Raw genomic sequence first — 24,866 nt, 5'->3', positions numbered from 1 at the left:
TAGAGGAGGATGATTGGGGGGTGGATGGATTGTGGGACACTGGAAGTAGATAGTGGGAGGATGATTGGGGGGTGGATGGATTGTGGGACACTGGAAGTAGATAGTGGGGATTGATGGCGTGAAGGGTGAAATCATGTTTTTAGGGGGAGGGGGTTAGAGCTCAGTGGGTGGCAGTCAACGGTTTTCAATTTTTATTTATTTTTTTTTTAACAAAAATGTTTCATTCCCAGAAAGCTCTATGCCCCATTGCCTGGTATCATTAAGCATGTGCTGTATGGCCAGTTTGAACTACTGGACTATGTGTGGCTGCATGCAAAACAATCATTCACCAGGTGATTGTCCATTCAACCAACGTCTATTTATTGTGTGGCCATCTATAGCCAAGCATGGCACCAGATAATCTGAAACTGTTAACTAGAACATTGGGACATTATGGTCAACTCTGAGACCTTGAAGAGCTAAAAATTGTAGAAAAATAATGGCCTATATAGATTTGTCATTAGACATTCACCATTATTTTGGCGCGTACAGGTCTATAGATATAGCAGAGTTAATTAGACCTACAAAGACTTGTTACAGTAAAGTAGTAAATTATCTACAGCCGGGGAAATCTGAGAATACATTGTTTGGCATTGTGATTATTGCAGATTCAGCTCTGCTACAGCAAAGTATTGCTATAATTTTATATACCGGCTGTATAATATGTATATGAGTTGCGCCATCTTATCTATTTCCTAATGTGTAATCAGTTTTAAGCTCCTTTTATTGAACTAGTCCTAGGTGGCATCTGACAGGTACATTATATCACGTTTAAACCAACTTGGCAAGCGTTGGGAATCCAGCTGCCAGCTACTTACCCTGTAATTGCTTTCTCCTCCGGCTTGTAGATTTGTCTACCCTGTCGTTTCATTCACTTTGTTATAGGCCAGGGTTACTTACTACTTAGGACAGTTTTTGGGGGTGTGCAGGTTGCCCTTTGCTCAAAAGCTCCCTCTTTGCAGTAAATAATCCCGCTCTGTGTAGATCCTGATAAGATGCTGCTCAGAGAAGAATTGATTTTTGTCTGTTGATTTGTGGCAACGGGATTGGGCTATACGCTGCAAATAGCCGGGGAGGGTTTCTATGCTGTTTTGAGCTGTTTGCACTGTACTTTATAGGTGCCGTGCTTTGTGGCCCTTGCGATGGAAGCCATTTACTGGGACATAAAACCGCTTTAGTTAGCACTTTCCCTACTAACTTAGTTGGTCACGGCCCCTGATCCTGGCGCTACTTGGAAGCTGATGTGTGTTTATCGCTGCTTTTACACTCTCACTTGCAGCTTTGCTAAATTCCTAAATGGCAAATCTGTTTGCCATGCAGAGTCGGGCAAAGCTGGGTGGCTACCAATATGGTCTCCATTGCCGTGTTTTTCTTTCTTTTTTGAGATTGGCAAGCATATTTTGCAGAAGTCCAGTAATTGCTCCAGAATATGTAGGTGCAATAAGAGATCAGAGGGAACATGAACAAAGCAAATCGGACGTTACATACAGTAGTAGACGAATAAACTATAGAAGTGAAGGTCTTGTTCACAAGAGCTTACAATCTATATGGAAATAGGGGTGACACAAGGCGCAAGCGCTTGTTCTGTGTCATGGTTCAGTCATCTGTTATATAAATGGGGTAGTATACATAAATCTGTATGAGCCGCTCACCAGCTGTTGTCTAATGTGCATTAGGGTGTATGGGGTGTGTCGGATGCTGGTGGGTGAAATGATACATTTTTGAGGGAGAATGCAGAAGAGGGGCAGATGAAGAGGAGTTGGAGTAGAGAATGTGATGGGCCTCCCTAATGAGACTTGTATTTAGGGCATCTTTAGCCCCCTAATGACGCAGCTCACCCCCCCATTTTCTTTTCCCCATTCACGTTTTCTGTACTAATTAAAAACCAAAATTTCTTCACTTCTGCCATCTTCTGACTGCCATAACTTGCCAAAAAGTGTGTGTGTGTGTGTGTCTTTTAATTCTTACAGGGAAAAAAAGTCAGCATCCATATTGTATGGAGGGATCGGCTCTCGATTCCCCCTCTATACAAACCCTGAAACCACAGGATGTAACGGTCTGTCCTGTGTCATTAATTCATTAAAGGGATCCCACTTTCAGCTGTTTTGTTGCAGGAAGCAGACAGCTCCATACCTTTGTACAGTGGGCTGGTTTGGTATTGCAGCCGGAGTACTATTCTCTGCAATAGGACTCTGCATGCAGTACCAACCTGGGCCACTACACAATATATGGAGCTGTCTGCTTTTTGCAACCAAACAGCTAGAAGTGTTATTGATGACTTATAATGGGTCATCAATAGTTGATTGGTGGGACTTTGCTGCTTAAAGCTTACTGCAAATCATCTGTTCCCTGGGCCCGCTGTAAGTAGGCAGCTCTTTCAACATTGCAGCAGTCCCTTTTGGTATTGCAAGCGCAGCTTCTATTAAATTTTAATGGGAGTGGTGTCTTCAATATCCAGGCCTCTACATTTCAAAAAAGCTTCCTGCTTAGACAGCCAGCCCCGGGGAACAACTGATCAATGGGAATCCCGAGCGGCGGACCCTCAGTGATCGGCTATTGATGACCTATCCGGAGAATAGGTCAAGTACCAGCACCTTTCCGTTTAAAACTGTGGGTATTGGGGATGGGCTGGGGTAATGCATTCTAGAGAAATGGTGCAGCTTGAGAAGAGTCTTGGTATAAATTGTATATCCAGTAAATGGCTTTCATCTGAATAGCTACATAACCTATGGAGTGGGGGTAGGGTGGGGGTAGGGGAACTTATTTGGTTATGCTGGGTGTCATATTAACCACAGTTGCCACCATACTGGATTTTACAAATTGATATAATTTGCTGGATGATGGTTTTATACTATTCTACTTGAATGTCTCTTCAGACATGTCTGGTTTATTAGTATTACCCAAATTTTTAGCTTGTGTTTTCTTAGAAATCTTGTTGTGTGCTCCCTCTGTTGTTCTTCCTGGAAATGTATAAACAAAATAACCGTGCATTACTATTCCCCTTGTCAGTAGGGTGTGCCACTTAACACTGTCTCCACTAATCTGCAATGCCAAAGTGACCTGAAGATACAGTTTAGGCATACGTTTCCAGGAGGAATAACAGAGGAATGACACAACACACTATTAAAATAGAAGATATTCCAGAATTTCCATTCTAGGAATACAGAATAGAGTGTCGGGAGAGCTGAGCTGTCCTCTTAAAGAATAAACAATAAATGGAATCTTATCTAGAAACTGATTTCTTCAAGAACATGCTTTATGTAATGCAACCTGCCGGAACTCCTATTCTAGAGATCACCTCTTCTACAGATACAAAGGGTTTTGTTTGTCTTTACTCACACCCCAAGGCTAAAGTCATAGGGCTAAGTGCACAATCTTTTTGGCAGTTCTCGGGGAAATAAAACCGGATATTTTTACTCATCTGCTTTTAAGTGGCACAGGAAGGTTTTATATATTATACATGTGTGTAGGCGCGCACCAGTGTCCATATAACCTTATATTTATAGTAGGGTATAAATAAAGGGAGAAGGATTCAATAAAAGCCTGTTATTGCTGCAGTACAAAGTTAGAAATGTTTGAGGTCTCAGTTACTTGGCTCACACACGGGGTAATGAATATTTTATAGGAAAGGAAATACTTACACTCCGAGCCTTTTTATAGTCTGGCCTCTCATAATACTGCTAACCTTCCAGAATTGCATGAGGGAGACGGAGCACAGGGAAAACTCTACAGTCTATGCTGACATCACGGGGGCTTTTAGTGAAATGTGTGATTGGGTAATGTAATGTATGTAGGCATAGGGGATCGGACGAACACGTGTGGATGCTTAAGAACTAGGCGTTGGGTTGAGGCACCTCTGTGTGGTCTTCAGAGTCCATGAGTCATAAATATTACTACTGTCAATCACGTTGCGATTATTGCTGCTGTGTAGTCTGTGCAGACCATGCACTTCTTTTCTTCTACATCAAATTTCTGTTTTCCAATTGGGTCGATTTCCTCTTTTTGGATTGTTGGGAATGGGAACTAGATGGCATAGATATTTGTGTTCATACGGGAAGATTGAAACCCTATATGGACAACCTTTATTGCTGGTGTTGCACCTGAAGTGTAAATTGCGGTTTTTTTTTTTTTTGTTTGTTTTTTTTTTTGGCTTTTTGCATAAATCAATTTTGGCCTTTTTTTTTTTTTTTTTTTTTTATTGATTAGTGCCCAAATGAATATTGCACCTGTTATTTCCCTTTTTTTTTTTTTTTCAAACGTTTCTAGACAAGGGGGTCATGATTGAGTGGAGTGGACTTTAGACAGACTTAAGAATTGCAACTTTTTAAAATGTCACAATCTGTTTGCAGTCGTGCTCCAGGTGTAAAAAGGTGACTCCATCTCCAGGTATCTTGAAAGGCCCAAAAAGGTACCACATTTTAAACTCAAAGGAAAAAGAGGTGTCTGAAAACTGTCATCAAAAATCCCACTTCCACCCCCACCGTCAATATTTTACTGGTTGGGCTCATACGCAAAGGCTTGGGGTTGCATGGCAATCGCCATAAATCATAAGTTTCAGATAGCTGTCGGAGAAAAAAAACCCTACAATTCCTGACTATCCCATGCACACTCGGATCGGCTGAGCCTGCATGTGTTCTCAATAAGTCGCCAACTTACTCCAGTGTCCCCATCTCAAATCCGAAGATAAGGATTGGGCAATGTTGAAGGTTAACATCAGGAATCTTCTTCCTCCCGATATCTGCTGTCAGTTGGGACATCTCTATACACATCAGATGGCCGGCTACTACCTCCAAAACTGGTGGGTTTGGCCAACAGTCCAACATGTTGTTAGTTATGAATAATATTGATCATGGCCTTGTTTAACTCTTCCTTATCTGAAGTACAGTAATTTTTAACTTGTAGGGGAGCAGCTGCATACACTGGATACAAAGTCTGAGTGCTATCGGGACTAAACCGCCTAGCCACAGGTGCTCTTTAATTTTTGTATTTTCAAAGTTTTTAAAAGTGAATCACAACAATTGGAGATCCAGTTTTTGATCCAAAAAAGTGTAGAACTAGAAATAATTCCTCTTTAGGTGCCACTAAAAAGAATACTCCTATCCAACTGCGCCCCCACACGTACACCTTTTTGATCTTCTTTTATTTTTTGTTCCATGTTTCTATTGTTGGTGAAATTTGAATGAAAAGCTAATTGCAAGTGATTCCCATATGATAGAAGAACTGGAAACCTTACCATATCTTGTGAAATGGCAAAATGCCATAACCCTTTACCCTATTCCAGTGGTCTGGCAAAACGTTTTATAGTGATCGATCAAAAGTAACCCCAAAAGTCTTCCTAAATATGAAAGCTTCTTTGCTCTTTAATCTTATTCAGCCCTCGTTCATCAGGACCGACTTGTCCAGCAAAGAAATTGAGCTGAGGGAAAACTTATGTACTTGATCACCTGATGTATACCTACAGCAGACCTCATTTCTGTTGAGTTTGTTGGTGTGTGTGGCAGTCTGCTTGGTACCCTTGCTCCTTCCAGTATGTGGCATGTAGTATCCTTGCAGATGAAGAGCAACCTATAATGTAGCAATGTTTAATAGTTTGAGTGAATTCAAGGTAAATGAAATAGACCTTTTTAACTCTTTTTGAGAAAGCTGGGTTGCAACTGATGAAGCTTTCACTCACACTGGTTTATCATTGCCATTTTTTTTTTCATTCTGCTGGACTGGCAACCTGCCTAATTCTACAAAGATGCACCCTGCACCTACCAACCTGTATCCTTGCATAGCTAGGCTGTTCAGTCACTTAGGACTCTATGGAAGTACACTAACCATGTCTGTTGCCATAATGGTGGTCGTATTGGTTGTCGGCCAACGTTTTAAAAAAACTGATATAGTTGACAAGTGAGAAATCTTTTCTTTTTGAACCAAGATGTTCCATAGGAACATTCAAGGACTTTTATTAAGTGTGATTCCAAAAGATGTTAGTCTGTAGATTATTTGGGCAGCTTTATCGATATGAAGGTTAACAATTAGCCTTTCAGCTGCCAGCAAACTTTCCCCGCCAATGTAGCTAATTTGTGCCATGTTAAGAGTTAAACCGTCCTGATTTATATTTCTCTCAATAGCCCCAGCCCTATAATCTGCTTTCATTTCAGACCGAGCTGTGATTTATAGGGGAGCCTGCTGCTTCTGCTTAGAAATGAGCTGTTAAACATATGCTATGTTTGACATAAATTTGGAATTTATCACTGTTGTCAAAAACTGCCTGTTGGACAAAGGTGCTTATTAAGGCAATAAATGACCTTAAATAGGTTTCTGTCAGACTTCCTCGGCATTGTTCTGGCTGTGTGTTGTGAAGGGGGAGAAGAATTCCACTTATACTATGAGTTTTAGATGAATGAAATTCATACCTTTCGCTTTTGAAGAACGCGTTCACTTGGAGTGGAACCCTTTTTTTTTAGGCTCTGTCCGTATCTACCCTTTTTTTTTTTTTTGCAGTTTTGGTTCTCCTGTTCCGTCATGGAGATAAAAAAAAATTACACAAATATCGAAGTTTAATCTTGCGTTTTCAGTGGAGTCTTCGTGGCTCTGTTTATTTCAGTTTGGGTCCATTCGGCCAGGTTTCCGTTTTTTTTTTCTGCATAGAAACAGTAGCGCAGTGGGCTGTACTAAAAAATGATCTAGAATACTTCCTTGTAAATAATAAAATCTTAAATCTGACAGATGGAAAGTAGCCATCCGCCTATTCCTTTTTTTTTCATTGTCAATGGAGACCAGTTGCAAACGGAGAGCCTTACATATAGATCCTTCATTTTAAATGGATACGTTTTCTTTCTTCTCCACAGACTCAGAAGGCAAGTAGGAAAAATTAATGCACTCCTTTTTCCACTTTTGCACAGATCTCTCTATATTAAGCAAAAACAAGTCGAGGTGTTTAATTTTTCTTTTTAGCATATTTTTGAAATCTTTGTTTAGGGATTCAGAAGGCTCTAATAAACATAAACCAGGATGCAGGTAAGAACAGAGCCATACTGGCACTTTCACGTACATCTCGCATAGGTGAGAAGCCTTGAAAAAAAAAAAGTGTTAATACCCCCCCCCTCCCCCCCAAAAAAAAACAAAAAAACTCATGCATTCAAAGTATACATTTTTTAAAATTGCAGGTGTGATATGCGTCTTTGATACATTTTTATTTGGAAAAAAACATATACGTTTTCCACTAAACTTCTTTAAGGGAAAAAGAGCACGTATGTTAAGCGTATAGAGAAAGTACAGCCATAGGTTTCCAATACAGTTTCGATTTTTACTTTTATTTAATAAATATTGCTGTCAATCTTCCATACGTGTTTCTTTTATGGAATATAAAGTGTAGTAGGCTACGCTTTTCAATCCCACAAAAAAGGCACAAACCTATGCCTTGCTAAATTTGGTCAAAGGTAAGCATTCTGTGACTAGGTTAAACCCACTGATGGCGTGTGGGCCTGTATTAAAACCGTATGCGTTTCACAGATGACCATACGACGGTGTGCACAGAACCTTATCTGCAGGATTTAGGTCTAGTATGTATCAGAAAAATTTAAAATGCAAGAAATATGATAACTGGTAAAAACAACAAAACTTGTAGCATTTCTAACATTGCATTTTTTTATTTTTTTTTTCGTTTTTTTTATAAATTCTCTAAATGTTTGCACTAATGATTGTGTAATAGAACCGAAAACCTCTGGTGACATCATGCTATAGTGTGTCAAACTGTCTGCTACATTTGAGAATGTATTGAAGCCACAGCACATCTGGGGCCGTGATATTGCGCAACTCTTTGACACACAACTCCTAACCATGTGACTGCTAGGATAACAAAACTGCTTGTTTCGAGCTCGGAGACAACAAGTGTGAAAATTTTCTCTGTTCCAAATATCAGTTAGTGCTGTAAGACTCACATAGAGCATCTCTGCCTGCCATGTTTCATCTCCTCCTGCTTACAGACTGAAGCCTGTAACTAGGTATTGATTGGTACGTTACCTCCCGACCTCATGTCTGCAGCTGCCGTATCTGCCTCTGCATCTGTCATGTTCAAGTGCGCAATCCGACTAATCTTGGCAGCAAGGGAATGTGTCCTGAACCCCTCAACAACGTATTGAGATATCCATCGGAGCACGGCAGAACAGGTTCAGTGTGACTTGGTAAAGTGGCAAAATGCATGCAGCTTACTCAATGTCGGATTCATCAAAAACACAATTTCTTCTCAAATGAAATGGATTTAGAAATTTAGGAGACAATCTTACCCCTATATTCCTTTTGACTGAAGCCAATCCATCACATTATAGGGTTACTAGAACGGGCTACCTGATCCTCTTTGTTAATAATTTCTTAAGTTGTAGGTTCACCTTTCGTAAAACTTAAGAGGCAATCTGGTTTAGAAAATGGCCTATTAAGGAATTCTGGCTTAATATTGGGGGAAGAGGGGGGGGGGGGGGGGGGTCTCTTGTTCAGGAACTTTTTTTTTTTCCTTCTGTTCTCCTTGTGTGACTCCTGGTCCCCATTGCTTCAAATCTGGAAGATGCTCTAGTGGTGTTGATGGCATTATCACCAATGAAGCTGTAACCGGCTGAGTGGTTACGTGTACAATGAAGAGCATGCAACTAGGCCACTTACAGAGGGAAGTAAGACCTGTCATTTGCAACATTCCATAGCCATAGAATTTTTTTTTTTTTTTTTGTTTTAGGCTCGGGCAGAAAGTTGCTACAAAGCATGTCTCTCTTGCTCCAAAGGACTCAGTATGTCAGTGCATAACGCAAAGGGCGCACTGATTTTCACAGTGACTGTGTAATACTTTTTCGTCTGTGGTTGCACTGCAGGGAAAGCCTACACTTAAGTTCCATCGATCTCAGGTTACTTTTGCCTGTCCTGACAGTGGGACATCCTGTGATGAACTTATGTAGGGGAACCCTTCTAATGGAAAGCAGTTGTCTAAAGCCAGAAACTTCTTTTTAGGCCCGTTTCATACAGCTGAGATTCTTTTGAATGGGGGTCATACACATAAGGTTCTCCCTCTGCGCTCCCCCACCCCCCCTTTCCCATATTGCACCACTATGCAGGGAAAAAGTCCATGGCATGTCCTATCCTTGAGTGTGCACTCGCATCACATCGCCCATTGTTTTCAATGGGGCTTGAGATACCATCTTGCTAATGCTTGCTTCCCCGCCTTTCCCTCTCAGAAATTTTCTAGTAGACTATAGGCAAGGGCTGAATTTTCGCATTGAACCCCCGAAACACCCCCCCCCCCCCCCCCCCTCCCCAAGATTACACTTAAGACTCATCACAATATTTAATTAAGGTCGGCCAAAGATACGGTTGTTTCTGTAAAATTATTCATTTACTGACCTTGTCTTGAAGATGTTTGCACACATTGTAATAAAGGAATTTGGACTTTACTACTCTTATCTTTTCTGTCTTAATTGAGCAACTTTGTACAAAATCAGTTTGAGCAAATATACCATTTAAAATCTGTAATTGCTTTATTTTTGACTTTTCTATGGTACTTCTCCTTAGGAGAAAAGTCTTTCTTTTATCTGATCACATTGACCCTATGATGCCATGTATATGGGGACTGCCCAACTACTCCCAACAGATAACTCCATCAAAGGCGATGGGAATTGGACTGGTTGGGTTTTAACCCTAATTACTCTATTGTTTGTCCCAAGATAAGTGGTGTCAGATGTTTCTACCTACCTCTGTAGAAATCTCAGCTGTCTACTGAACCTGTAAAAGGGTGGACTTGTGCAAAGTGGTAAATGATTGACCCCATTCAGCTGTTCATGCCATACACCTGTATTTCTAGCCAATAACTGACCAAGAAATTTGACTCGGTGGAGAACAGCCGATAGTCCAGGATGGCTGACAGGAATTTGCGTAGAAGTTCAATTTCTAGCAGACTATAGTCTATTGGCTACTGCAGATGATACTGAGCTTACAGTTAATGTACAGATCTGCTTTTTATCAAGATTTTGTAGCTTTCTAAAATAATGCCGTACAGGTTACTTGCATTATTTTTTACTAAGTGTTTTCCCAATGGTTAAAAGCTTTAAATGACAGATTCGGCTCTGCTACATGTATTTACGCTATGATGGCTTTGATACTTATTGCGGGAACGCTTTCCAAATTGTAGCTATTTCCTAAATCATTAGTGCTTTCTGATTCTTCCCCAGTGGGGCGTTCTAGATCCTAATCCATGATTATTATTCATGGCTCTGCTGCAATTTCCGATAGATCAGTCAAATCTGTCAGTGTAATCTGCGAGGTTTATCAGTTAATTGAGACAAGTAGATCCCGTTATCCTGTTTGTTTCCATTTATTGTGCTGATTAAACTTTTTGTCCTTTTTGTGAAACCTGTTGTGTCTCCTCTATTTACCTGTCATAAGAATAGATGTAAAGAATGTGAGAAGAACAAGTAGAGAGAGCGCAACAAGCCCCAGGATGCCATAACTGTTAATTGGCCATTGCTTGCTGTGTAGTCACACGAGTACAGTACAAGCAATGGTTTATTAATAAACGGTATTGTTGCTTGTCTAGACGACTTTCAGGGTAACTGTTTAGTAGATCAAAAGCATGTTTGTTAGAAGAAACCTATATATAACTCAGCACCAGAACTAAGGAAGTCCTCTCCGCAGGTACAGATGTCTCCACTGCCTATTGGATTCTTGATGTTCTAGTTGGTGGCCTACAAGACAAAAATGACAAGACAAATTTGATTTGGTTTCCTTCACTTAAAGGGATTGTCTAAGATGAGGAAAAAAGTCTGCATTATGACCCAAGGCAGCACCACACCTGACCATAGATTGTGTCTGATAACCACTTTAGACCAGCGCTATCTGATTCTTTTTAAAATTGATGGCCTAGCCTTAGGATAGTCATCAATGTAAATGCACTATTATCCAAAACAATTCTCAGGCTGTGGTGAACAAGTGCCAATCAGCAAAGTATGTATTTCCTCCAACACATGCTGCAGAAGACCACTGGTATGTGGAAGAACGATCGTTAATACAGTTGTCCACCCAAACAATGGATTTAGTTGGTGACACATATCCCTGTTACGTTTGGAAATGTGCCTCCAGTGAATGACCATTTATTTCTTATGCTCCCATTAGTCTTGATCGGCCAACCAATGTGCATATGCTCCATTCATGTGTGCCTTTTACGTGACCCAATCGGGATGGCATCCCACATAAAAGAAGCCTTAAGATTACTGGGGTTTGACCCTGGGCACACTGGCCATTCAGCTGTTTTAATAGGCTCGGCTGCAGTACCAGACATAGCCACTATATAAGGAACGGAGCTGTAGCTAGTATACAATCAAGGGGGAAGTAGCACTTGCTAAAAATGCAGCTGTCCTAGCATATATCTGAGTGTTGGACTATTGCATAGTCCTATTGAAGTGCCATGGTCCATTAAACAGCTGCAGTATTTTTTATTTTTTTTTTTATTTCCCTTTTTCCAATCTGTAACCCCATTAATTTCTTACATGAAAATGAAAACTAAGGTGGATTACATGTGCAGGGTCACACTGGGGACAGGAACTGGGTTGACTAAATAAAATGCTGTAATGTAAGCACTATATAGAGCGAAAAATAAAAATCTGCTGAATACAGGCAGGATATGAACATAGAGCAGCATTTTTTTCTCTTTATGGTTTTTGCCCTATGACGGCTGTGGTTTAAAGTAAGAAAGCCGTCTGCTCCTTTTTCAGACACCTTTTATGAACAGAATTTTTATAACTAATCCCACTCAGAATATCATCTGGCATTAAAATGTCTGCTATTCTCAAAAAAAAAAAAGTACAGTTTTATGGGTATATGACTTGTTTTCCACTACTTTTAAGAACACTTGGAATGGTCCTTTAATTGTCGTGACACTTTTTTTTTTTTTTTTTTTTTGTTTTTCTCTCTCTGCGACCAAAAGTAAAATTAGAGGGTTTTATGTCCCGGACTGTTTGCCACTAGTCGGGATGGATCTGCTGTAGATGTTTTTTGTTTTCCCTTCTTCCTTTTTAAAACTTCGGAAGTTTCAGAGATGTCTGGCAGAGACGCAGGAATTTCTACTGACCGCTGCCAACACTTTCTCTTGCAGCAGAGTACACAGTGTTTTGTCACACACATTGCTTCTGCTGCCAGCAAGCCGGTTGTTTTTAGAGCTTTTTAAACTTTTCAAGGCACTGGTAATAGTAACATTAAAATTATTAACTTATTTGTTATGTAGGGTTTATTGCGGTCTATCCAAGGTCATATGGGCGATACAGAAAGATTAGTATGCTTGTAAAGTGTGGGCTGCCTATATAAAGTGAGAATAAGTTTCAAGCTACATCAACAAGGGTGGGTTGTCTATCTTCATTCCTTCAGAGAAGGAGCTATGTGTGCCTAGGGCAACAGATCACATTCTTAATTTTTTTTTGTAGACTTGTTATGTGAAATGGTTTAGTTCTTCCTATCTCACTATTGTTATCTTATCAGGTGTGAACTATACATAGGCGTTTAAATGTATCTCCTTATCCCTCCCCGTATGTGAAGTCCTGAAGCACAGGAGAATTCAGTAAATTATTGACAATGGAACATAGTGTTTTGGTGCTGCTTTTAAGATATTGGGTTAGGACCATAGAAACCTTAGTGCAATTTCTTATAATGCAATGCAGTATATAAAAAGTAAAGGCACTATTAGTTTTGTACCCTCTTTAATGTTTTGGGTTCTTATTTGCCTCTAGGAAGCTGCACAGTGGGATGAAGACATACGGCTGTGAGCTCTGTGGAAAGAGGTTTCTGGACAGTTTGCGACTTCGAATGCATTTGCTGGCTCATTCAGGTGAGACCTACAGTGTCCGTTTTACTTGATTGGCTATAGCCAGCATGTTGTACATCGCTAGCAAATGGAATCGATTAGAATTTAATATATAGTATCCTCAAAAGTCATAATAGATTAAAACTTTACATAGAATTCCCCTTTTAAGTCATTTGGGCTTTCTTACTGTATAGCTGAATAAAATGCTGTGTCCCATGCAAGTAGAAGTTTTAATTTTGAAGAACTATTTAAAGCTAGCAGAAGACAGACAATTTTTCACAATGACCTTGAAGGGGTTGTCTAGTTGTAAACTATTGATGGCCTATTCTTAAGAAAGGTCATCTATTGTAGATCGGCAGGGGTCTCCTGCTCAGAATCACTGCTGTTCACTGGGCAGATGGGCTCACGCCCTGTGGTGATTTCTGCAAGAAGCACACAGCCATGGTCTCACTGCAATGGCCCAGCTTGCTACTGCAGGCAAAGTTGCTATTCACAGGAGCTTTGCCTGCAATACCAAGCCTGGCCACTACAGTGGGAACGGAGCTGTCTGCTTCCTGCAGAAATCAGCTTGGTGTACAAGCATGCCAGCTTTGGGAATAGTTGATCACCATGGATTCCAGGTGGCAAACCCCTGCTTATCTACTATTGAAAGCCTGTCTTCGGGATAGGCCATCAATAGTTTTACAGCTGGAAAACCCCTTTAACTTTAGTGTGATGTATATAGGAAATGACTAATCTTCTAGCTGTTCATTCCCAGTGCACGAGGTATCCCAAGATATAAATGTTTCCCTTTCCCACAGGATAGGGAATAAGTGTCATTGGTGGAGATCCAACCACTGGTGACAGAGGTCCCATGTCCCTTCCCCTTAGAGAATGGAGAAACAGTCAAGCACATGTTGCTGATCCAGTCATCTCTATGGAATGGTTGTAGATGGCTGCATACTGTACTATGGCAATCCTAAAATGATGAAAGGATCAGCAAAGAGAAACGGTGTATGTGCTTGACTGCTACTCCATTGATTTTGGGGGTCACACGTGACACATGTTCTCATGATCACGGGGATCCAAATGACACACTTATCACCTATCTTCTATATCAAGGGGATGTTTTAAACTAGTTAAAGGGTTTGTGCCAAGAGTACCGTATTTATCAGTGGATCTTTTAAAGGTCCAGACCAATGTCTACCCTCCTGATCACGATTTTATCTTCTAAATCAACATTTTCTAAGAATTTCTACGTATAATATATAAGCCGCATTTCCACAAATTCATACGTTAGATTCTGTGGTTCCTTCACATCTGTCAGCCGGGCAGCATTGGCCTGTCTTACACAGGAAGCTATGCCTCACATGATATGGTAAATTACACTGTGTCCGAGTTGAAAATTTGCATTCAAACAGCTAATTTTCCCATCTAATTGGCGAGATCATCACGAGTCCGATAACTATTCATGGTTTATGTGCGGTGTCCATTCTGTCTCCTTTATCTAATTCCTGATGATCATAATGTATCTTGCATCCAAGTTTGAATGTTCTATTTCTTGCCCTAGCGTATCATTATATATGTATTGGCCTTCTAATTATATGCAAAACCCTATCTGAACTTGGATCCGCCTAGGTTGCTTCATAGTGTAAAGTTATAATCCACTCTTGTTAAATGTCGGGCAGTGTCGTGTACAACATCACAAGGTGAATCGGTTTCCAGGTCATATTCTACAGCAGGTACATAACTTCCAAAAAAGAACATTCTAGGATTGGATTCTATTGATTTTTGTCTAGACTACAGGTCATTAAGTGAGCCTGATGATGGATATCCAATCCTCCATTAGAATAGTAAATACAGTGGTTGATTCCCTTAGCAAATGTAGAGCAACTTTTCGGCTCTAGGAAAGTCCAAACTAGGTCAATTGTTCTAAATTATACCATATGGACAGAATGAGAAAAATCCAGATATGATTAATGCTAATTAACATTCATATATACAACATTCACAATATAAATAGAGGCTGGACATATTGATGGCCTTTCCAGAAAAGGAAAAAAATCTAAAGTGTTTGATTAAAAAAAAAAAAAAAAAAAAGACATTTATGGCAAAGGTTTGAAGAAACCGAGTAGAGATTGATACATAAGAGAAGGACAGAAAGCATTTTGTTTCTCTTTGGTATTTTTTTTATTTCTTTTTAGGTGTTTTTGCTTTTGTCACACAGGTTTTCGTTTGCCATCTTCTTGCATAGAAACCCCTATGGGAAAGTGGCTGAAAAAGTGAAAAAATACCACACCTAGATCATGCTGTGGTTTTGAAAAAATGCCATGCACCTAAAGTAAGGGGGGGGGGGGGGGGGGGGGAAGCAAGAGAATGAGAACTGTTGCTGCTAAATGCACAGTGTTTGCTAAAGGTTAAAAGGGAATTCTAAAACGCAGTACAAACATCTGGACTTGGAATTTTTTTTAAAAGCACAAAATGCATTTTTGTCACAGGCAGTTTTAGCTGCTGTGTGTTTGAAAGACTAGGATACCAGCATTATTCTTCTCCATATGTGTGCCTTTCTACCACTACCTCTGGCCACTGCCTTGCCCCTCTCTCTCGCTTTCTCTCTTCTGCCTCTGGCCACTGCTCTGCCTCTTTCTCTCGCTGTCTGTCTTTTGCCTCTGGCAACTGCTCTGCCCCTCACTGCCTGTCTTCTGCTTCTGACCCCTGCTCTGCCCCCTTTCCCACTGTCTTCTGCCTCTGGCCACACTGCCCCCCCACCCCACCCCCTCGCTGTCTGTCTACTCTGCCTCTAGCCACACTGCCCCCCCCCCTCTGTCTGTCTTCTGCCTCTGGCTACTGCTCTGCCCCCCCCCCCCCTCTGACTGTCTTCTGCCTCTGGCTACTGCTCTGCCCCCCCTCCTCCTCTCTGTCTTCTGCCTCTGGCTACTGCTCTGCCCCCCCCCCCCTCTGACTGTCTTCTGCCTCTGGCTACTGCTCTGCCCCCCCCCTCCTCTCTGTCTTCTGCCTCTGGCTACTGCTCTGCCCCCCCCTCCTCTCTGTCTTCTGCCTCTGGCTACTGCTCTGCCCCCCCCCCCTCTGTCTGTCTTCTGCCTCTGGCTACTGCTCTGCCCCCCCCCCCTCCTCTCTGTCTTCTGCCTCTGGCTACTGCTCTGCCCCCCCCCCCTCCTCTCTGTCTTCTGCCTCTGGCTACTGCTCTGCCCCCCCCCCCCCTCCTCTCTGTCTTCTGCCTCTGGCTACTGCTCTGCCCCCCCCTCCTCTCTGTCTTCTGCCTCTGGCTACTGCTCTGCCCCCCCCCCTCCTCTGTCTTCTGCCTCTGGCTACTGCTCTGCCCCCCCCCCCCTCTGTCTGTCTTCTGCCTCTGGCTACTGCTCTGCCCCCCCCCCTCCTCTGTCTGTCTTCTGCCTCTGGCTACTGCTCTGCCCCCCCCCCTCCTCTGTCTGTCTTCTGCCTCTGGCTACTGCTCTGCCCCCCCCCCTCCTCTGTCTGTCTTCTGCCTCTGGCTACTGCTCTGCCCCCCCCCCCCTCTGTCTCTCTTCTGCCTCTGGCTACTGCTCTGCCCCCCCCCCCCCCTCTGTCTGTCTTCTGCCTCTGGCTACTGCTCTGCCCCCCCCCCCCTCTGTCTGTCTTCTGCCTCTGGCTACTGCCCTGCCCCCCCCCCCTCTGTCTGTCTTCTGCCTCTGGCTACTGCTCTGCACCCCCCCCCCTCTGTCTTCTGCCTCTAGCTACTGCTCTGCACCCCCCCCCCCCCCTCTGTCTGTCTTCTGTCTCTGGCCACACTGCCCCCCCACCCACTCGCTGTCTGTCTACTCTGCCTCTAGCCACACTGCCCCCCCCTCTGTCTGTCTTCTGCCTCTGGCTACTGCTCTGCCCCCCCCCTCTGTCTTCTGCCTCCTGGCTACTGCTCTGCCCCCCCCCCCCTCTGTCTTCTGCCTCTGGCTACTGCTCTGCCCCCCCCCCCCTCTGTCTTCTGCCTCTGGCTACTGCTCTGCCCCCCCCCCCCTCCTCTGTCTTCTGCCTCTAGCCACTGCTCTGCCCCCCTCTGTCTTCTGCCTCTAGCTACTGCTCTGCACCCCCCTCCCCTCTGTCTTCTGTCTCTGGCCACACTGCCCCCCCACCCCACCCCCTCGCTGTCTGTCTACTCTGCCTCTAGCCACACTGCCCCCCCACCCCACCCCCTCGCTGTCTGTCTACTCTGCCTCTAGCCACACTGCCCCCCCACGCCCTCTGTCTGTCTTCTGCCTCTGGCTACTGCTCTGCCCCCCTCTGTCTGTCTTCTGCCTCTGGCTACTGCTCTGCCCCCCCTCTGTCTGTCTTCTGCCTCTGGCTACTGCTCTGCCCCCCCTCTGTCTGTCTTCTGCCTCTGGCTACTGCTCTGCCCCCCCCCCCTCTGTCTGTCTTCTGCCTCTGGCTACTGCTCTGCCCCCCCCTCTGTCTGTCTTCTGCCCCTGGCCACTGCTCTGCCCCCCTCTGTCTGTCTTCTGCCCCTGGCCACTGCTCTGCCCCCCTCTGTCTGTCTTCTGCCTCCCTCTGTCTGTCTTCTGCCTCTGGCCACTGCTCTGCCCCCCTCTGTCTGTCTTCTGCCTCTGGCCACTGCTCTGCCCCCCTCTGTCTGTCTTCTGCCTCTGGCCACTGCTCTGCCCCCCTCTGTCTGTCTTCTGCCTCTGGCCACTGCTCTGCCCCCCTCTGTCTGTCTTCTGCCTCTGGCCACTGCTCTGCCCCCCTCTGTCTGTCTTCTGCCTCTGGCCACTGCTCTGGCCCCCTCTGTCTGTCTTCTGCCTCTGGCCCCCTCTGTCTGTCTTCTGCCTCTGGCCCCCTCTGTCTGTCTTCTGCCTCTGGCCCCCTCTGTCTGTCTTCTGCCTCTGGCTACTGCTCTGCACCCCCACCCCCCCTCTGTCTGTCTTCTGCCTCTAGCTACTGCTCTCGCTTCCCCCCCCCCCCCCCCCCTCTGTCTTCTGCCTCTGGCCACTGCTTTGCCCCTCTCTTTCACTTTCTTCTGCCTCTGACCACTGCTTTGCCCCTCTCTGTCTGTCTTTTGCCTCTGGCTACTGCTCTGCCCCACCCCCCACCCCCTCTGTCTCTCTCCTGCCTCTGACCACTGCCCCCCCCCCCCCCCTCTGTCTTCTGCTTCTGGCCACTGCTCTTCCCCCCCTCCCCCCCTCTCTGTCTTCTGCCTCTAGCCACTGCTCTGCCCCTCTCCTATGCTTTCTTCTGCCTCTGGCCACTGCTCTGCCCCTCTTTCACTTTCTTCTGCCTCTGGCCACTGCTCTGCCCCTCTTTCACTTTCTTCTGCCTCTGGCCACTGCTTTGCCCCTCTTTCACTTTCTTCTGCCTCTGGCCACTGCTCTGCCCCTCTTTCACTTTCTTCTGCCTCTGGCCACTGCTCTGCCACCCTCTGTCTGTCTTATGCCTCTGACCACTGCTCTGCCCCTCTTTCACTTTCTTCTGCCTCTGGCCACTGCTTTGCCCCTCTGTCTTCTCCCTATAGCCACTGCTCTTCCACTCCCTCTTGCTGTCTGTCTTCTGCATCTGGCCACCGCTCTGCCCCTCTTCATATTTTTTTTCTTTGTGTTTTTGTTTTTACGTTGGTGGTTTGGGTTTGTTATTGTGCAGCTGGCACCGTGCCTGCCCTGGGATTCTGCCAGAGCTTTGGTACAGTATGTACAGTGCTGAGAGCCAAGTGTATCATCATGCAAGATTACAGATACATGCTTCTTCTATTTTCCTCTCTGCTCTAATGTAACCAGGGGTGGAGCAGAGTGCATAATCAGGGCACAGATTTAAAGTGTCCATAGGACTCTTTCAAGGCTGACGACAGACAGTGACAGAACTGCTAATCTGTACAGTATGCATGCTGGACATTATACCGGGAACACCTGCAGGAAAAGAAATATTTTTATTACATTCCCAATCTGTTATATCCGCTTCAGTGACTTGAGAGTGACTGAATGAACTTATAAGCAGGTAACGAAATGGGGGTCTGCAAAGTTCTACTCTTTGCTTTGGAAACATAATGGTTAATTTTTTTTTAAATTTATTCTTTTCCCTACTTGGTTTTAATTCTTTTACAGTATCGGGTTTACTGCCCGCCCTGGAGGCTAATCTGTGGTATAACATTAGAATTTATGCATGTTGCAATAACGACTAACTCCGGCAGCTTGGGGGCCCATAGTTCACTCGGGCACCTAAGAAGAAATTGGGATTCTCAGAATTTATAACTACACAGTAAGAGACAAAGCAGGGTTCAAAAGCACACATGTCCAGCTTTATGCCTAAAAAGCCATTAACGCCACTTTTTAGTGCACAGCACATGAACAAATGAGGCTCGTTAGCTAGTTGGATGGGCACATGGATGCCTAATCCACCTATACATTTATGAAATGGCCAGTGAACCCATCGGAGCTGACACCATATGTGCCTGAGCCCTCAGCATCAAATACAGAGAAGTAAGAACTAGAGCTTACAAGTAAACAAATTAAAAGGAGCTCTGTGTAGTCTTCCCACCCCCTCCCTCCACCTCCCTTTGCCATTGCTTTTGACCACACTCAGTACGCTGTGTTATTCTTCCTTGGCACTCGTATACTTCAGGCATAATGTCCTAATTGTCCCTGTGTCATTCCATCACAGAGCTGGGTACATTATATTCCTTGATGAGTGGAATGACACAACATGTGTATTTTTGTCTATTACGCACTAACCGCTCACAAGACTAACTTGGATGAGTGCTCGACTATTTCCTAGCCAGACTCAGCAGAACAGTGAAGCGTTCTGGGTTTCTTGCCCCATAAGATAAAAACAAGAGGGTTGATCCTATAAAACTACTGCAAAAGTAGCCTTTATATTCAGACCATTTTTAAAATATCTGGATATACTATAAAACTGATTCCTGGTGGGGGTCCAGGTGCTGAGCCAAACGGATACTGTGCCTGGCAGAGCTCCACTGCACCCTTTTCTAGGGGTCAGTTCAGGTCCCCACCCCTCACCCCACCCTTGGGCCCCAACTGATCACAACTATTGATGAGCCTCGGGCTATGCGCCAATTCAGTGGAGCAAACCCCATTACTATAGTCTATCACAGTACTTAGAACCCGGGGGTGTATGCCATTGGAACCCAATAATTTTGTCTTAATCTTTTTAAGGTGGCTCTGCACTTCTAGTGCAAAGCTATAAACTGTGGCACAGAAAGTTATCTTAAGCTACTGATGTAACCAAGTTTAACTTGAGACTCAACGCATTTTCTCCCACTGGTGCCAACACTGAACTACATTTGCTCATGGATACTTTAAGAAAGTCACTTGCGTTATGGTGCTGTTCTGAGGTGACCAGTTCCTTTTTGAAAAAAGGACCTGCCATAATTTCTGACCAGTAGAATGGGCCGGGTTCTTGCTGATCCTTCCTGCTGTTTTTCATTTTTGCCTTGGCCCCATCCAATTCACTTACTAACTCCCATTAGTTTTGGAGTCCGTTTTATTTCTTTCTTTTTCTCTTTTTTTTTATTCCCTAATTCACTATCAAATCAACAGTCTCATTGTCAATGGCTACGATGGTGTTTGACTTTAGTGGGCAGTCTCCATCATCCAAAGTAACAGGAGACTTTTTGGGCAAATGTGGGGGAGCGAGACTAAAACAAACACCAGACGAATCAATAAGGACCCAACTGTAATACTATTCAGTCCCTCCTTGTCAGAGGATGTGACAAATCCCTAAACCTGACATATCATGAGATGTTTGGCACAAGATATTGTACATGTGGTGAAAGGAGGGCAGGGGGACACTCCTAATGAATGTAAACCATCAGGCATCTATTACCCATAGACTGCCAAGTTCTAAAAATGTACATGCGCACAGCCTGTAGAGATTAGTCCGCGGCACTGTCTATATATTGAATTTGAGGGGTGACCGTGCAGAAACAGGGAGCTATAGGAGTATAAAAACTACACCCTGGACTCCTTGGGACCTGCCTTATGAGAACCAGAAGTTAGTTTATGATGGTCATAGGTGAAAATTAGAAAAGTAGAAAATTTCATTTCATCCTCACCGGGCTGTTGTGTCAAGCAACAATTATGATCTGCATTAACCAGCACTGTGAGGGGTAGACTCTAGTTTTGTATGGTCGTGACCTATCTAGGACTGGTAATCTATATTTACACAACGGTTTGAAGTCACCATATTGAATATTCACTACTCTTTGCCTCATCCTCAACATCTTGATTATGGTCCACGCAAGCTAAGCATTCCCTTATCATTGGGTGAACGCTGCCCAAACCATGTTTGCCTTGAACTCGTGACAGGGGTGCCTGTTGCCCTGTATATGTTTCATTCTAAAACACTATGGCATGCCTAATATAAATACAATTTGAAGTTTGGTTCAGAAGCTGAGATTCGAGTCAAGGGGTTGGGCCCCACTGCACCGCATCGGCTCCTCTGTGCTCACCTCATCTAGAGTGACGGCTCTTTCGTTTTTGTATACAAGAGAGCTGTCAATGTGGCCCGCCCCTGTGTCTCGGAGCTTAACTTCCAAGCCTAACTTTAAAGTGTATTCTGAAAAACTGCAGCATTTCAGAATAAAACCCCCAACAGGGCAACAGGTATCCCGGTCCCAGGTTCATGCTGCCCATGGTTTGGGTAGTGAGGTCATAGGTGAAAAAGAGGGCAGAAAACCTTGTTAAAAATTCTGTGGTCGGGTGCAATCGGCTGGTCATTCAGCCCACTGTTCAGTGCTGTGGGCCGGACGTTGTCATCGGTAGTCTGCACAGGAAGAGCATGCGTCAGCTTCTCTCCCATTGAAATCAATAGGAGAGCCATGCTGCTACGGCACTTCCTGGATTAAAAATACGCCCATTATAGTCTATGGAAAGTGATCCATATTTCATCCATATTTGTATTCCGTGGTATTTTCTATCGGGCAAATACGGATCTAGAAGTGCCCAGTAAAAAACAATGACTGCAAGGACTGAGGCAAATACTGATGACATACGGTTGCAATATCCTTCATATCGCATCCGTATTAAGGATATGTTACAATATCCCCATGCGAAACTGACGGAATGGTAGAATGAGCTATAATAATCCTCCCAGATGTATAAGCTATAACGCTTTATAATAATCTTCTGGCATCTACTACTGTTGGAGAGCTACTAGCCGGCATCTGTGTTTGTGCCAAATGGCAAACTCCGAATTCCTTCAGCTCTTCGTAAGACGTACGGTAATAAGCTCCGCTATTTTTACTCTGCGTCATAGTGAGACCCATTCTCAAAGAGTTAAATTGGAGGTCAGCTTTGCTACATTTGCCAGTTCTACAGCACATGATCCGGTGTAACAGTCTAGTATCCATTTCTATTAACTGTGAGCAGCACAGAAGAAGCGCCAGCTCTGTGGGACAGAAAATGTTGCCGTTATTTGCAGTCGGCCGTGTGACTGTAATTTTTTAAGACCTGCTCTTAATTTTTTTTCCCACAATTTCCCGGCCTTTATGTGCATGTGTGTAAAATTGTTTATATGTAGGTTTTTATAATAAACATAAATGTTGATGGGGCTCCGTGCCGTTTGTACACAGCCCTGGGCCAGAGTCTGGCCCTCGGCCGGCACCCCCAGCCTTTTCCCAGAGTGATGTCATGGGCGCACTGGCAGGTCTCGATGTTCTGCCAGCATTCCACAGCGTTTATGATCACTCGCAGATGTGAATCCAAGAACACACTGTACCCAGAGACGAAATTAATGCAGGCTTGAGTGCTGTCCAACCCCGATACAGAGGAGGGACTCGCTTTGGGAGGAGGAGGGGGTGACAGCGCAAACTATTTAATGCTGTTTATAAATTATACACCGCCTGATGAAAAATACATCCCCCCCCCCCACCCCCACCCCTCCCTTCTCCCTGCCTTTATTTTATCCGTGCCCTGACAGCCGGAGAGAGGCTCAGTGTGGTTTGAGCTCCTGTTTTGGCACATCTCATAGAAGACATATTTCATAAACTAATACAGGGGGTGATGATTTAACCTGCTATAAGGTGGAGGAGCTGGACCGGGGTCTCGCTTCTCTGTGACTTCCTGAGAATTATTTCCTTGTTTATTACCATTATGTCTTCTAGACTATTACATTGACTTTTGTTCTCTCTTTTTAGCCCTAAACGCCTGTTTTCCGTTTATTTTCTATACACAAGCTTATGGACGATCCGCAGTCTTGTATTTTTCTTTTAGGTTTTTGGATGAGATGATGCTACAGTTTTTTTTTTGTTTGTTTTGTTTTTTGTCTATGAACCCAAAATGTGTAGATGCTGAACTACAACTGCCAGATCTTATTCTTAATTCTTCTCTCACAATACCATATGTCGGCAGTATTTTGCACTTTTTTTTTTTTAACCCTTTGAGTATGGAGGAGGTGAAGCTCCTTTTAGGATGAACTACAACATCACATGTTGCATTAAAATAAAAAATGGGGATTTTTAGATCATTGCAACCCTACATATTGTGCAATTTGGCAGTTGCCTAGGTTCTTGCGGTTGTGTCAAGCTTCCAGGTTCTTGGGGCGTAAGAAGCTTTCCATGTTCTTGGCATTATCCAAAATCCAACTTTATCAATTTTGATTGGACATTCTTTTTCCTGTCGTGCAAAGATTTTAAATCCGTTAACAAATACAATAGGCGGCCCCTATGTGCCTTAAAAATTCTGATGCGTAGATGATGGCACAAGAGGGGTTAACCCACCCATAGTCCTAGGTATGGCAAAAGCATCTCCGCTACTAATGTTTATCGCATGCCCAACAGGCAGCTTGGTTTAAAGCTCTGCGTTGTTGCTAAGTAGCAGCTCTTCTCCCCCCTTCTCCTCCCTCCCGTACTGTAATGGGCTTATTTTGTATTCCATACAGCTCTGGGTCTTATTTTTGTATGCAAGACAAAGTGTTTTGATGGCGGATGGAAGCAGCCTGTGTCTAGAGGCTGTTTGGAGTTTTTATGCTATGTACAGTACACACTGTGCTTTTTGAGTAGAACACAGGCTGTTCAATCCTGCATTGTTTCTTCTCCTTGCTTTGAGAACATCCAGCGGTTAGGACTGGTCTGTCCTGAAATAGTGGGGTTACTACCGGTTTTTATTTCCTTTTTAATGTAGATTCACATACATTCCCTGCCTGTGTAACATGATCACAAATAATGGGTGAAGTGGTAATACAATGAAAAGTACTAAATGGGTGTAAAATATTTTAGTTTTTTTCACCAATGAATAATATTTGTAAAGAATGAAGAATTCCTCAAAAAATGTAATGCACTTTTTTTTCTCCCTAGTACAAAAAATGACGGTTAATAAATAACCTACCTAAAAATCCACAGTACTGGACTACATAGAAGGAAAGCTATTGCCCTTAGGCTCCAGATCATGAGATTTTGTGAGGGGTAGCTTCCATATTCCTACGATACATAGACTATAATTGTTGGTAGAGGACCACTATACATTTTGCCGTAGAGTAACTGAAACACTATGGGATTTCCACATGAGCATGGAAATTGGATGGTAGCTCATGTTAGACAGATACTTGACTTTGTCAACTAGGATTATGACAAAGGCTTTGGTGAAAGGCCCCAGCAGTCTCTTTATACGGGGTATAGTTAAACGGCTAATCCGGTGCTATATCTCAATACTGGAGTCCTATATTGTAATAACATTAATGTACTTGAATGGGAAGGCATGTACGGTACACAGGTCCCTGGGGAGCCCAGAATACGGATTTCAATTGAGAATAAACCTCTATTACAAAGTTGGGAGTAGCATGTGAGAAGTAGAAATCCACTTTCTGCATCTAAGTCCTGTGGGATCGCTGCTATGACTGAAGTAAAGAAGGTATACGCAAAGTGGGCTCCTTCTGCGATGATAGAGGCAGATGTGTTCCATGTTGAGTCCCTGGAATAAATACAGGTCCAACGATGAGTCCATGGATGTATCATGGCAGCAGGCCACTTTGAATGTTTTCCTTGCTTCAGTCAAAGCAGCAGTCCCCAAGGCTTAGAGACACACAGAGTGGATTTCTGCTT

The 24,866-nt window shown here is 43.7% G+C and overlaps 1 protein-coding gene across 2 annotated transcripts in view; it reads left to right on the top strand.

The window, feature by feature from the left end:
* Positions 1-24,866, top strand: part of ZBTB16 (zinc finger and BTB domain containing 16) — a 109,200-nt gene that overhangs the window by 42,133 nt on the left and 42,201 nt on the right. For both annotated transcript variants that reach the window (XM_066606922.1, XM_066606924.1), the window contains exon 3: positions 12,783-12,880. In XM_066606922.1, coding sequence (XP_066463019.1) covers positions 12,783-12,880 — 98 coding nt within the window. The remainder of the gene's footprint in view (positions 1-12,782; positions 12,881-24,866) is intronic.

Source organism: Eleutherodactylus coqui, chromosome 6 (assembly GCF_035609145.1).
Source record: "Eleutherodactylus coqui strain aEleCoq1 chromosome 6, aEleCoq1.hap1, whole genome shotgun sequence".
Classification (NCBI taxonomy): Eukaryota; Metazoa; Chordata; class Amphibia; order Anura; family Eleutherodactylidae; genus Eleutherodactylus; species Eleutherodactylus coqui.
The sequence above is the reverse complement of the archived record's forward strand: the minus strand, read 5'-3'. Positions and strand labels throughout refer to the sequence as shown.